Source organism: Pseudozyma hubeiensis (genome assembly GCF_000403515.1).
Source record: "Pseudozyma hubeiensis SY62 DNA, scaffold: PHS30, whole genome shotgun sequence".
NCBI lineage: Eukaryota > Fungi > Basidiomycota > Ustilaginomycetes > Ustilaginales > Ustilaginaceae > Pseudozyma > Pseudozyma hubeiensis.
This window is the reverse complement of record NW_012133812.1, coordinates 105,514-118,317: the sequence shown is the minus strand read 5'-3', so window position 1 is coordinate 118,317 and position 12,804 is coordinate 105,514. Positions and strand designations below refer to the sequence as shown.

At 55.9% G+C, this 12,804-nt stretch overlaps 4 protein-coding genes across 4 annotated transcripts; 2 read left to right on the top strand and 2 right to left on the bottom strand.

Moving 5' to 3' along the window:
* Positions 1-860: 860 nt before the first annotated feature.
* Positions 861-3,927, top strand: PHSY_002927 (hypothetical protein; the record flags this gene model as incomplete). The annotated part of the gene is made up of 3 exons (XM_012333549.1): positions 861-935; positions 3,236-3,358; positions 3,805-3,927. The coding sequence occupies 3 exons, from the start codon at positions 861-863 to the stop codon at positions 3,925-3,927; spliced, it is 321 nt and encodes a 106-aa protein (XP_012188939.1).
* Positions 3,928-4,587: 660 nt separating this feature from the next.
* PHSY_002926 (hypothetical protein) lies at positions 4,588-6,666 on the top strand (the record flags this gene model as incomplete). Its single annotated transcript, XM_012333548.1, has 1 exon — positions 4,588-6,666. One exon carries the CDS (start codon positions 4,588-4,590, stop codon positions 6,664-6,666), a length of 2,079 nt encoding a protein of 692 aa, XP_012188938.1.
* A 287-nt stretch (positions 6,667-6,953) lies between these two features.
* On the bottom strand, positions 6,954-8,774 carry PHSY_002925 (hypothetical protein; the record flags this gene model as incomplete). Its single annotated transcript, XM_012333547.1, has 1 exon — positions 6,954-8,774. The coding sequence occupies one exon, from the start codon at positions 8,772-8,774 to the stop codon at positions 6,954-6,956; it is 1,821 nt and encodes a 606-aa protein (XP_012188937.1).
* Positions 8,775-10,170: 1,396 nt separating this feature from the next.
* Positions 10,171-12,687, bottom strand: PHSY_002924 (respiratory chain complexes assembly protein; the record flags this gene model as incomplete). The annotated part of the gene is made up of 2 exons (XM_012333546.1): positions 10,171-10,445; positions 12,438-12,687. The coding sequence occupies 2 exons, from the start codon at positions 12,685-12,687 to the stop codon at positions 10,171-10,173; spliced, it is 525 nt and encodes a 174-aa protein (XP_012188936.1).
* Positions 12,688-12,804: the final 117 nt, after the last annotated feature.

The following is a 12,804-nucleotide window of genomic DNA, read 5'->3' as shown; positions in this document are numbered from 1 at the left end:
TGATATTGCGTTGCCGTTGCTGTCTGCCGATGTTTTTGGCAACGCATGCCGGGGAGGGGAGGCCCGGCCACGTCTTTGCCGTAATCGTCGCTTCTGAAGTGACCACGTCGGCCTGCTTCCTGTCAGTGACAAAACAGAAGACCAAAAATAAAGCAGAGAATTGATGCGCAGCTGCAGCTTTTCGCCGAGCAGTCACCATTCGCGATCCCTTGTTCTTGGAACACCGCGGACCTACATCACCACACGATGCAATTGCAACGCAGTGTAGCAAAATCGGCCACTCGCCGCGAATTATCTCCACGTCGACATCTCGATTACCTGTGCAGCATGCTGTGCTTCTTCCGAGACATGCGTGCGGATGCTTGCGGTCGTCGCTGCATTCTCAGCCAAGAGTCAGGCGAGCAACTCGAGCCTATTGCACTAAGAAGTGGTTTGACCCACATCGCTGCTAGTTACGGTGCACTGCACTGTGGTCGGTAGCTTGTTTGCGACAGGGGCCGCTGTGTTGCAGGATAGCAGATGGTGTGCAGACGTGTGCGACCCTCCATGCAGCACTTGGTTTCACATTGGGTGGTACGTGGTTGCTCGCTTAACAGTGACTGGAATTTCAACTTGGTGTTGTGCCTGGTGCCGCTCCTCGTTGCCCCTGATGTTGGTCGGTTGTGTGCGAGCAAGACCTTGAAGACGTCCAAACTTGGTGTGGGTGACTTCTGGATACTCCCTGTACGGACAAGTCTGTTGCTAGAAGGTTGTAACGATATCGCTCGAAACGCTCCCACGTCACAACACCACGAGCAACCAAAGACGAACGACGAAGGTGGATACAATCAGACGCCGTTTTCCCGCTTGCGTCTGGGTAGATGCCTTTTGTTTTCTTGGCCCTGTCTCGCTGCCCTCGAAAAGAGGAGGCAGCCGTGTTCCATTTCAGTGTTTCGGTGAGTGCAAATGGAAATCATTCTCAGCTCCTGCGATTCAAATCTACGGCGGGTCCACCTGCTGTGGTATTTTGGGTTCTCGCTTACCATTTAGCGCCTCTCTTGACCCATGCCTTTTTGACTGCCCAGCAGCATGAAATGCCATGACTTCTCTCTGCAATGCAGGGAATGATTGAACACCTCAAATGGTCTGACGAGGCCACAGATACGAGCCTGGGGAGCTCGGGCTGGTTCAATGCTGATCGTGAGGAGCATACGGAACGGGAAGCCGCAATCTCGCTTTGTCCTGCGGAACTGTACCACAGTTCGGCTATAGGTCTAGGCTAGTGGAGGCGGGCTGAGAAATTTCGCATGGCGCTTCCAACGATGCCTCAGGACGCATCGTTGTGCGCTGTTTCCAGCTGAGCTTGGATCGTTTGCATGAACAAGGCACGATGCAAGGGGCGGGCGTGCTCAAGTTTGGTCTCCAGGACGTGGGTGAGATGTACTCGCACCATTGCCTCTTGCAACACTCGACCAAGAAGCGACACCCTGACTTGGCTCGTATCGACCCCGTTGCCTGCAAAGCAGCTGCTCAGGCTGGTCATGCTCGACTAGGAGCTAGACTAAGCTCGAATAGGTGTGCATTATGACCTCAGCCTGGCGACGTAGCACGGAGCGGACTCTTGGCTGCCACCTCGAAACTGCAGCTGGCGTCAGCGAAGATGTGAACTGGCGTCACGAATCCCTAGTGCCTAACTTGTGTCACACACGAGGCCTCGGCTGCAGCAGAAAATGTGGCATTCACTTCGGGTGTCGAAGATGCGCAAGAGTGTTTGACTGAGTCGTTGGTGACCATGTCCAACGTCGAATGTCGAAAATAAGTAATATATTATAAAACAATATATCGCGCAAGAATGGTTTGGGGAGCGAGAGACAGGTGGCAAGCAATGGAGGGGAGGGTGTGGGACGCATCTCTGTCGAGAGGTGCAAGTTCTGAGATGCTGGCCGGCGTTCCAAAAAGGAGGCCTCCGACACGTCAGAGCTCGCCAAAGGCCTCAAGCGAGCGAGGCACATCCACGAACCACGTCTAGCGGCTTTTCGCTTCGATTCGACTGTGTCCAAGCTGTCTGGAGGCTTGGGCTGTGACAGGTCATAGGTCTCCCTGTCTCGAGGTTGATGCTCCTCGGCACTTTGACCACGAATTGACATATGCGATCGTCAATTTGGATCAAATTTCGCAGCTCCGCAATTGACTTGCCGCCTTTGGGTCTCGTGCTGCACTCCGCCGCTCCCTGTGTATCACGGGAATACATGAGTCGTTTGGCTACGCCTAAGCAGACTCTCAGGTACATTCGCTGCGTCTGCGCATTTGCTGCACGGCACAGGTTGCCGTCGTCCGAGACGCCTGTTCAGATCGCGTGCGGCACAAAGTTACCGAGACCTGCCTGCCTTTCTCGCTCTTCGAGATAGTGCCGCGTTGGTAGTCGGCTGTGCCTTCCGAGCATACCTGCTTTGCTCAGAGTGACAACTCCCCATTGAGCCAAATTGCACGTTTCGTGACATGATTTGAGGCTCGTGAACGACGATGCTGATCAACTCTGAGTTAGAAAATGGGCGTGTCTATCGGCTTTTCCGTGAAAGGATCCAGCTCGCGTGGAGACAACTCTTCAGTGAAGAAACACACTTTTGCTGTGCGGTCTAATGCGTGCACGACAGCCTACGCAGTCGCAGTTGCCCGGCCAACGTTGAAAATCGCCTAGCCCCATTGTTCTTTCCTCCTGCTTCTTGGACTGCGACTGACACACCACTTCTGCACCACGGTGCACGGCACTTCCCCTGGCTCGTCGCTCGGCGCGCCCTGCTTCATAGGGCTCGGTTCCCGTCGCCGTAGAGAGCCGTGACGATTCATCTGCAGATCGATGGCCGTATCAGTACACCAGCGAGGGCTTTGCTACTCCTGCACGCTGCCGTGCAAGGAGCTGAGGCGGCCTTCGGCAGCGGAGCATCGAGTCTGGCCAAAGCCGATCAGCCTCGAAAGAGCATGAGCAGTAGGCTCGATCTGAGGCGGTGACGACGATGAGCCCTTCGCTGTCCACAGTCAGCAGCCGAAACCCAAATCCCACCACGCTGCTCTGCGTTGGGTGAAACGGCCAAGCATGCACTCTGCATTTTGCACCACCAAAACCCACAGTAAATAGGGTTTTCCTATTTTTCCTAAACCAAATTCGAAGAAACGGCCAGATGGAGGAGGCCCGCAAAGTGGCTTTCTAACTAGTTCGAATGAAGAAAAGGTTTCCAACTCCCGTTTGCCCGCACAGCTGATCCGTAAGCCGCGGTCTCACCCAGAAATGTTGGCCGCCATTCTCTCTTCATTTTCGCTCGAACGAGTCCGGCTGCTCCGACTACTAGCCACGCTGTACCAACGATCGCTCCCGAACAAAGTAAGCCTTGGAGGCTTGGCTGGCTTTTCTCGCCCAATTTCTTGGATCTGTGGGAGACCAGTTGGAGCAACACCGCCCGTCCTGGTTGCGAGCCCGCGAGCCCGCTGACATGCATGTGGTCGGGCACTTCCGCTTCCCCTTTCCCTTTCCCTTTCCCTTTCAGTTGTTGTTGTATTTTATTAATAGTCTTATTTATCATAATTGTTTCCCCAATTTCCTCTCCCGTTGCGCCTCGCCTTTGTTGCAGCTCCGCCCTCCACTCTCTCATCTCGATTCATTGTGATTGAACGGAGGAGCGGAGCTGGGTGTTGGTCGGTCGGTTGGGCTGGGTTGAGTGACTTTGATTTCCCGCAACGCGCTGTCGCTCCGCTTCTCGGCACAGACGTGTGCGTGTGCGTGCGTGTTTGTGCGTGGGTTGGGATTGTGTGTGTGTGTGACTTTTCCAGGTTTTGGTGGCTTTCGGAGTGTTTCTCTCTCTGCTACTGCTGCTGATGCAGTTCCGCTTCCGCTTCCGCTGTATGCTTTTTGCTTACTGTCTCGTCTGCCCCCCTCTCCTCGTCGGCTGGTAGAATAAGTCCATACCTACCATATTCCTTCTGACATCCGACTCGATCCAAAGCAGTGCTGGACACACTTCGACTTTCGGAGCCTTCCCACCTTCTCATCTTCTCCATCCTCATCCTCATCTACACCTACCACTCAGCATCACCGACTTTCCATATCACCTACTCCATCTTCCTTTCTGGCTACGACTCTCTCCCACGCTCTCCTTGCTTGCGTCGCTGCTCTCTTGACGGCACCGCATCTCTCCTTCTTCTACGCCTTGTGATCACCCGCACCCGATCCTTTCATCACTTCTTGCATTGGTCACATCCCTCAGCCATCAAAGCGCTCTTACTTTGCTCCAGCCTTTGTCTCTCTCCACCGTTCGCAACCAGAGCCAACTGTATCTTTTCGCAGCACCAAGCCTCGTCTCCTGCTTAGGCCACTCTTCACACACATACACGAATCTGCCAAGTTCTGACGACGCCACCTACCATTACCTCCAAGGCTCGCCTTACGTCTCCCAACAGCACCAGGACCCTCACGATCTTCTGCTGAGTTCCAAATGCTCGCTACTTGCATCTCGCACTAAGACTGGCATTCATCGACCATCGACACTTTGTTCCGAGGCCATCTGGAGCAGCTCTGATACCTATTCGATCTGCCACCCTTGCCGACCTCTCACCATGGTCTATATCGCACAGCCGCAGGCGCCATTGCCGCTATCCCAAGGCTTCTCCAAGGATCTACCTTGTGACGGTGCTGTCTACTACGGTAAGGAGAACTGGCCGCGTTCCCAAAAGCAGCCCGGCGCCGTCCCATCAACACTGAAGCAAGCGGAGCCAGTCGCGCCCTTCGCCGTTGCTTTCCCCACAACATCGGACTCGGACGCAGAGGTGGAAGCTGCTACCGCGGTCGCCTCTGCCAAGCCTAGCAATGACGATGCCGATCTCAAGTCTTCCTCCTCGGTCAGCGACTGGTGCGCACAGATGGTGTGCTACATCTGGTTCAGCGGCATCGACAACCACGAACCCACCTATTCGCTTTCAACCGCCTCTAGCCCCGCCTCTCGTCCAAGCCGTCTATCCGTATCTAGCTCGCCCATCGCTTCCGCATCATCTACCGCACACAGGCGCCACTCGAAGAAGTTGAGCCTCGGCAGCCTCTCTGAGGCCGTCTCGTTTTCGGTACGTGACCTTCACAACGCCGTCGAAGCTCATGCACGCTCTGCTGTCGATTCCACCCGCTCACGGCCGAGCGCGAGCGAACGCTCCAACGACCCTCGTGTGCTCCGCCTCTTTCCTCGACGCCGTTTCACCGACTTTGTCCGTAACATGCTCAACACGACGCAGGTCTCCAAGTCGGTCATCATCCTCGCACTCCTATACATCCACAGGTTAAAGTCCAAGAACCCAGGCCTCCGGGGCCAGGACGGCAGCGAATTTCGCCTGTTTGTCACCGCCCTCATGCTTGCCAACAAGTTCCTCGACGACCACACCTATACCAATAAGACCTGGTCCGAGCTATCTGGCCTCAAGCTCAAGGACGTCACAAAGATGGAAATCGAGTTCTGGCTTGGCCTCTCTTCCAACATCCACGCTTCCGACGTCGACTTCCGCAGCTGGATCGGCACCCTTGAGATTCTCGCCGAACGTCGTCAGCTCGCTCTCGGCGCCCACGAAGCCGAAAAGGTGCGCCAGGCTGCTCTCCGCCAGCAAGGATTTGCCCAACAACACCAACAGCAGCAGCTGCTATGCGACTCGGCAAGGCAGCCAGCACTTCTCTCCCCCGTCCAGGCACCTGGTCTCGGCTCGATGTACGACGCACCTCGCCGCATCGCTCACAACTCTCGTGTCACTCAACCGCGATCTTGGTCGCCAGACCACCTCGCCGTCGACACTCGACCTCGCTCCTCGTCGGCCGCTACGGCCACGAGCCACCTAAGCCACGTCTACGCCTCTGCTCCCGCGCCAGCCCCTGCGTCCCGCTTCGACTTTGATGCCAGTGTGCAAGCAATGATGAACAGCGCCGGCTACCCGACGCCTGCTGCATCCTCTGCTGACTCGAGGTTGCCCGCCGCCCTCTTCCCAACCACCGCAGCGCAGTCCGAACTCAGCACCGGCAGCAAGCGGAGCTACGCACAGACGAGCCCACTCGGCGTACCCCAGTGCTACTATTCGGCCACGCCTTCGCCCGAGCGCAGCGCCAAGCGACGCCACATGGGCAGCGAAGACCGAGCGCTGCAGGCGTTCACGTCGGGCCCACGCAACTACGGTCTCAGTCCCCCCTTTGCTCAGCCGTGCCCGCGAAGCGTGTTCGAGCCGCTTGTCTCGACGCCAAACACGTTGCTGGCACCCTATGTCATGCAACAGCAGCACGCAGGTTCGGGTGGGATGATGGCAAAGAACCACGCCTTGGCTTACTGGCAGCTGGCTGCCGGCTACGACCGTGGTATCTTGGGCGTTCACATGCCTTGCGCATCCGACTACTTCCACTGGCAGCCAACGCAGCCAACGCAGCCCACCAATGACGAGCAAGGGCAGATGGACAATGTCGAGATCGGCAAGCCTCTGTCCGCTACGATGCCATTCCCCACACCACCCATCGATGCATTCTCCCCCTTCCACCACCAGCACCACGCACACGGCTACAAGCCGAACCCCATGCACGGCGGTCACCACTATGCAAACGCAACCGCCCCTCACGCAGCGCCTTTCAACAACGCAGAAGCACACTACGTCGACCCTCTCTTCATTCGCTACTAGTTCCTTGATCCTTCCAAAACGTCTAATCAACAAGCACAAACATGGTCTCTCTCATAGCATTCGTCTCCATCTCATTGTACTTTTAAAAAGCATATTCTGACTCACTCTAGTACGGTTGTTCTCGGTGCAATTTGCAAGCATTTCGCAGATATCAAGATTGTATGAACGAGATGCGATTGCGATTGCGAGATGTGTGGATGGAGCTGAAGGTTGATTGCGATGCGCGGAGCGTGAGCTGCAATGGGATGCAGACGATGTGGAAACTTCGAGGAAGGGAGAAGGGTGGTTCACAGAAGACCAGCGTTGGCGCTGGCCAGACGGGTATCGTTGACGTTGTATTTGGCAATGACGCGTTCGGTCGAGACGTAAACGTGTTCTGCATCTGGATCCCAACACAGACCGCTGATGTTGATCGAGTGGGAGTGGCCCGTTTCGGAACGATAGCTGGACGGTAGAGGTTGTGTGAGTGCTGCGGTCAGCAGATCCTCTCGTCGTGTGCTTGAGGTGGTCGAGGTGGTCGAGGTAGGATTGCTGAGCCAGTCGGGGAAGTAGTTGGAACCTCTCGTAGAAGGGGTGGTGCTGCTGGAGTTGGTTTCCGAGTTGCGATCGACGAGGTTGATGGCACGATTCCACTCCCTCATGAAGGTGGCGTGGATCATACTTCTCCTCTCTCGATCTCTCGCGATTGACTCTTCTCCTCCAGTAACCATTCTGAACCTCTCGTCTGCTGCCAGACGTCTCTCGATCCATCCTTCTCCAACGACACTGCTGCTGCCCGTAGGACTACACGCGGCATCCCTCGGAGCAGTTGGAGCGTTGACCCTCTGCGTCTCTGAAAACGTCACCGTATCCGTCACGCCCCAGAAGTTCCTGTGCTCTGTGAACGCCAAAAACCTCCCGCAAGGTGAAAACTTGGCCACCCTCGCCGCTCCACTGCCGGAACTCGCCTGACTCGTGCTGACCGCTGCCAGCCGTCGGCTGCTGCGTACGTCCCACACCGACACGACACCGTCTTGACTGGCCACGGCGAACTTGGAGCCATCAGGTGACCAGGTGGTGGAGAAGCATGCATCGCTCGAAGCGCTGTAGGTGGCTATCTTGACGTGTTCGCCCGATCGGGAGACGGAATGGATGAACACCTCAGGTGTGTCGCCCACGGCGATGAGCGTACGTTGATCGGGTGAGAGGGATGAGTGGTTAATCGCAGTGGGGAACTGGAGCGTGGTATTGCGGGATAGACCAGGCAAGCCGGATTCGATGCGGCCGCCGGCTCCTGGGGTCGACTTGGGCGGACGAAGCTTGTAAAGCTTGATAGATTGGTCGTTGTTTGAAACCATGACTTTGATAGGTGCGACAATGGGGTCTGTCGGGCTGCTGTTGGTGATTGCGGAGACGCTGGCGCGTCCTTGCGGAGAGCGACGCCATCGAGAGGAGCGATTGGCGGTGCTAGGATCGAAGCCATACGCCGCTGCCAGCTCCTCAAAGACGCTTTCGGAGAGTTCGGCTTCCATCTCCTCGTCGCCAAAGAGCAAACCTGGCCTGACGACGTTGGATGAAGATGCAAATGAAGACGGCTCATCCCTGGCCCAAGGAGAGTAGGAGTGTGTTGGATATGCATCGACTACGTCTTTGGAAGAGCGTGTGGAAGCAGATGCAGTGGGCGGTGAGGTACAGGCATGTGAGCTGCTGGAAGGGCGATTGAGATCGGGCTGAATCGTGATAGCATTGTTGATGGAACCTCCTGTAGGAGTGCGTAGCAGCCAAGGTGCAGGTGGCCTCTCTACGTATGACTGGTCGAGCTGGAGCTGAGGAGCAGAAGAGGAAGGGGAGTGTAGAGGACGCAGTGCTAGTTCTCCGTGCTGACCACCAGCAGCGAGAAGACCGCAGCCAGTGGTGAGACAATTGGGCTGGAAGTCGAGCGTGCAGTAGGTGGCTGTTGGCTTGTGGCTGGTGAAGTCAGCTTGCTCGACCTGGAGACGGCTAACAAAGAGGACCTTGTCCTTGACGCCGGTGTGCTGAAGGAGATCGCGCAATTGAAGATGGTGGATGTTGACGCGAGCCTGGATGATCTCGGGATCCGAATCGATATGATCGACGCCGCGTGCCATGATGGCGAGTGTGAGAGGAGGGGGCGGGCGCGCAGTGTGGGCACCCAATCCGTGATGATGGCTATGACGCAGAGTGAGGGTTCATTGGGCAGGGAGCGCTGAGCAAGATCGAGCTGAGTTGAGCTGGTCGAGAGGGATTGCGATGACCTGGTGAAGTGACAGTGGGAGGAGGAGTGGTGGTCCAGAGTCCTTTCGGATGATGCAATGGGTCCATATCAATATCGAACGTCGAGGGTCGAGCGACTTACAGTATCCAGACAGAGAGAGGCGCAGGCCGTCAGCGCAGAGCAGAGTTGATGCATGCACGCACGCCTCTGCATCTTGTCACATGCGACCCTCGACTCGCTCTGGACAGGGCACTTGAGCAGAGGCTGCCCGCTTTTCTCCACATTTTCAGCCGTCATCATGGTGAAATAGCAATGTCGATTTTGCTATTTGGAGAATGTTCCACCACCATTGGTGGTCAGTTGTTCGTTCAGTCCAGCATCGCTCTGTGACATATGAGAGGGAAATCATCCAGAGTCTTCGTTGTCTTGCCTCAAGCTCAATGCTGTGAAGGGGAAGAGGACTGACGATTGGTGGATCGCATCGGCTATGTCGCGGGCTGTCTATCGGTCCAAGATCGGTTACAACGTGTTAGGCTCGTAGGTCTCACATAAAAATATCTGGAAGAAATTGAATGAGCGGCTTGTCTCACACTGCCTATTGTCAGCGTCTGCCACAGCGAAGGCTGACTTCCGAAGCACTTCACAAAGGACGCAAGCACGAACCTCAAGAACCGTATTGGTACAGCGCTATCGAGTCGGCCAAGCCCACACGATGAGAGTCTTTCTCGACCGCCACCCGAGTCTGATCCGCAACACTTCCAATGACCGAGATCAGCGGTCTCTGATAGGTCCTATTCTTTGTTTGTATAATTTCCTTAAAATAAATAAATACTTCTCCAAATTGAAATTGCGGAAAGAGGACGGGGGCTAGCGCTGTGTTCCTCCCTATCGGCCCTGTCTGCATGACAGCCGAGAGGCCAAACAAGAAGGCAGACAGGGAAAAAATGTCCACCAGCGCCAAATTGGACCCATCGCCGTCAGCCCCTTTGTTATCCGCCAATCCTCCCTCTTGATGGCGATTGGCGCATACAAACTTGACCGCCTGTCGTCGCATCATGCTCACCCCTCGCAATACAGCGTCAAGAGTATTACGAGCAAGACACGCTCTGTCTTGGTGCACTCGCCAGCGAAGGGAGGTTTTCTATAAGCGCTTGATGATGGGGTAGGGTGTCGTGTCGACCATCCGTCCCACGCAACCAGGTCTTCGGCCTTCTCTCTACCGCTCGAAACGTTCCTGACTTCCCTTTCCAACCACTTTCCGAGAAGGGGCGATACGCTCGTACTGAGGCTCAGTGGTCACACGAAGCAAGAGGCGACCGATTGTTCTGGATGTGCCGTTCACTTGATCCACTACGTTTCGGCTCGTTGTGGACAAGGGCTTCTGATTCAGCACCTAACGTCATCTTTGCTTCGCGGCACAGAACGTTCCCAGTTCCTTCACAGACGATGCCTGCACTAGCCTTAAGCTCAATCATCCGCGAACGACCCGAAGTAAGGGGAACCCGGACGTCCTTCGGAAGTGGCGCCTGATGTCGTGTGTGGCCTCCTACTCCCTTCTCCGGTTCTGACGCCCCGACTTGAAGAGCCCCTATTCTGAAATGAGCGCCTAATATGGCTGCTCTGGATAGCATGAACATCCTACACTCGAAATGGATCTATGTAGAGCAATATGTACGAGCTTTCGCGAAGATGTCTTGCAGTTTCTACGGGCAAGGGGCTCCCCTGTTCGCGAAGGCTCATACCCAATCTGAGCTCCAAAGCCCTCGTGTACAGTGGCCATTGAGGCGGTCTCATGGAGAGCCCTTTTAAAGCGCTGAGCGTAGCTTGATGGTCAGGTCGTACGAACATGCGTCCCAAAATGCAGCTTGTGGACGGTTCGTGCCAATGTGGTGCTCCTCGACTCGATCGAACTGCGAATTCGGAAGTTGGCGTGTCAAAAAAATATTCCTGCCTGCGCATGACTGGCTGGCTGGCCGGCTGTCCTGTCTCTGTGTTTGAGATGACTTTGTGTCTTTAATGCCGCGTGTCTTTCGTGTCAAAATCAATCAGACAGAATCTTGTCTGAGAACAAAGCGTACCTGTGTCAAGCTTGCTTCCACGGCCTACCCGCACACTCTATTCTTCGGCCCAGCACCTATCACCGCCACTGTCTGTTACCGGTCTCAGAGAGAAAGAAACCCTTCCCGCATCCGCTCTCTCACGCAACCTCCAAAACGCAACCGTAACGTAACGCACCGCTTGCTGGCTGTTCCCATCCTCATCTTTCACCCAACTCTTCACTCTCGGGCGCAGTCTACCATCATCCCGACCCCCCATCATCCCTCACAGCATTTCATCCGCCTCCGATTCGTCCATAAAGGGCAACTATCTTTGCACACAGGTACGTCAGGCTCCATTCACCCCTCGACTCCACTCCCATTTGAGGTTTGTGTGCTCCCCCGTTTGCTCGCCCGTTTCTGCTATGATCTGCTTCCATATGTCCGCCCGTGCCTTCCCACCGATGGTGTTTCCAGGGCGATGCGCCGGTTCCGCCTTGCCAGGAAGAACAGGGAGCGATGCCTCGTTGCTCTGATTCAAGATGTGCCGCCTGCCCATACCTGCCCTCGTCATGCGGGGCTCAGACGCTGTAGCTTGGCTGCCATCACGCACCGAACTTATCACTGAGGTCACTCGGCGGCTTGTTGTTTCAGGTGCGAGACCCTCGTGTAGCTCGTGTCCTGTCCTACCCGGTCACTCTCGCAAACGTGCCTCGCACCATACACTTGTTTTGGCGCCCTCCCTCTTTCGTTGGCGCCTCTCTTTCTTGACCACATTGGCTTTCAGCGCAGACGAGCCGTTTCCTGTCTGCTTTGTGCCGGCTCTGCTGTGTCTGCCAGATCGCAGGCTCTGTCGAGGCCATCACACCATTCCCTAACTCCCCATCCTGAACCACCCGACTGGCAAGCGCAGTCTTCCGCACATCTTCGCTCTCATGGCCACGACCTATCGAGCCGCACGTTTCGCTGCTGCGCATTCTAGCTGATCCAGACGACTGACGCCTATTTTCACGATCCTCTGTGCGCCCGTTCCTTTGGCTAACTCATGCGACGGCGACGGCGTTGGTTGGGTTATTTTTTCCCCTTTCCCACCTTAATCTGCCCTTCCACTAATAATTTGCGCCTGCATCTCTGCGCGAAACGTCGAAACCGTCATCATCGTTCTCCCTTCCGCACTCTCCCTCCGGCACCGCCTAAATCCTCCGTCCCCCCCTCTCACCATTTTCTTCCCTCTCCTCTCTGCTGACCATCTCCTTACCGGCACCGCTCGTGATCGACATCTTCCGCGGTCTGCCCTACATGCTTTCACCTTCGGCACTCTTTCTGCCCTTTTGCGCACTCTTCTAGCAGCATTTCAGGGTCTCTGGTACGTGGCTGCGCCGTCCCATTTTTTCTTCTTTCCCGCCCTTGCACTTGCGACCGTCGACTCTCAGCACCAGACTCCCGCATCATTGATGTTCCATCAATTTCACAACATTGCTTTGCCCTAGAACAGCTGGCGTAGCATCAGCAGAGCTCACCACGCTCTGGTGCTGGCTGCCGCTCACGCTCCCAGACGAGGCTCCGGTCCGCAGGTCCTCCTGTCAGATTTCCAGCTCGGTCTCTTGTCCTTCCCTGACTCATATCGGAAGCGTTCCGATTGCTCAGAACAAGAGCCGGCTCTTCCTTTGTTGACTGCTGGGCCCTTGTGCTGCTGCGGGATCCGTTTCGTGGGCTCGTCGCTCCATCAGGATCCGTAAGTGTCGGCTCTTCCGAGACTTTTGCCAACATGGCAACCTCTTCGCTTGCTCCGACGGGTTTGACCGCCTCCAAGTCTGGTCTACAACAACAGCAGCAACAACAGGCCCTTCTAGATGCCACGGCTCCCTCCGTCTCGGCAGCCAAGTC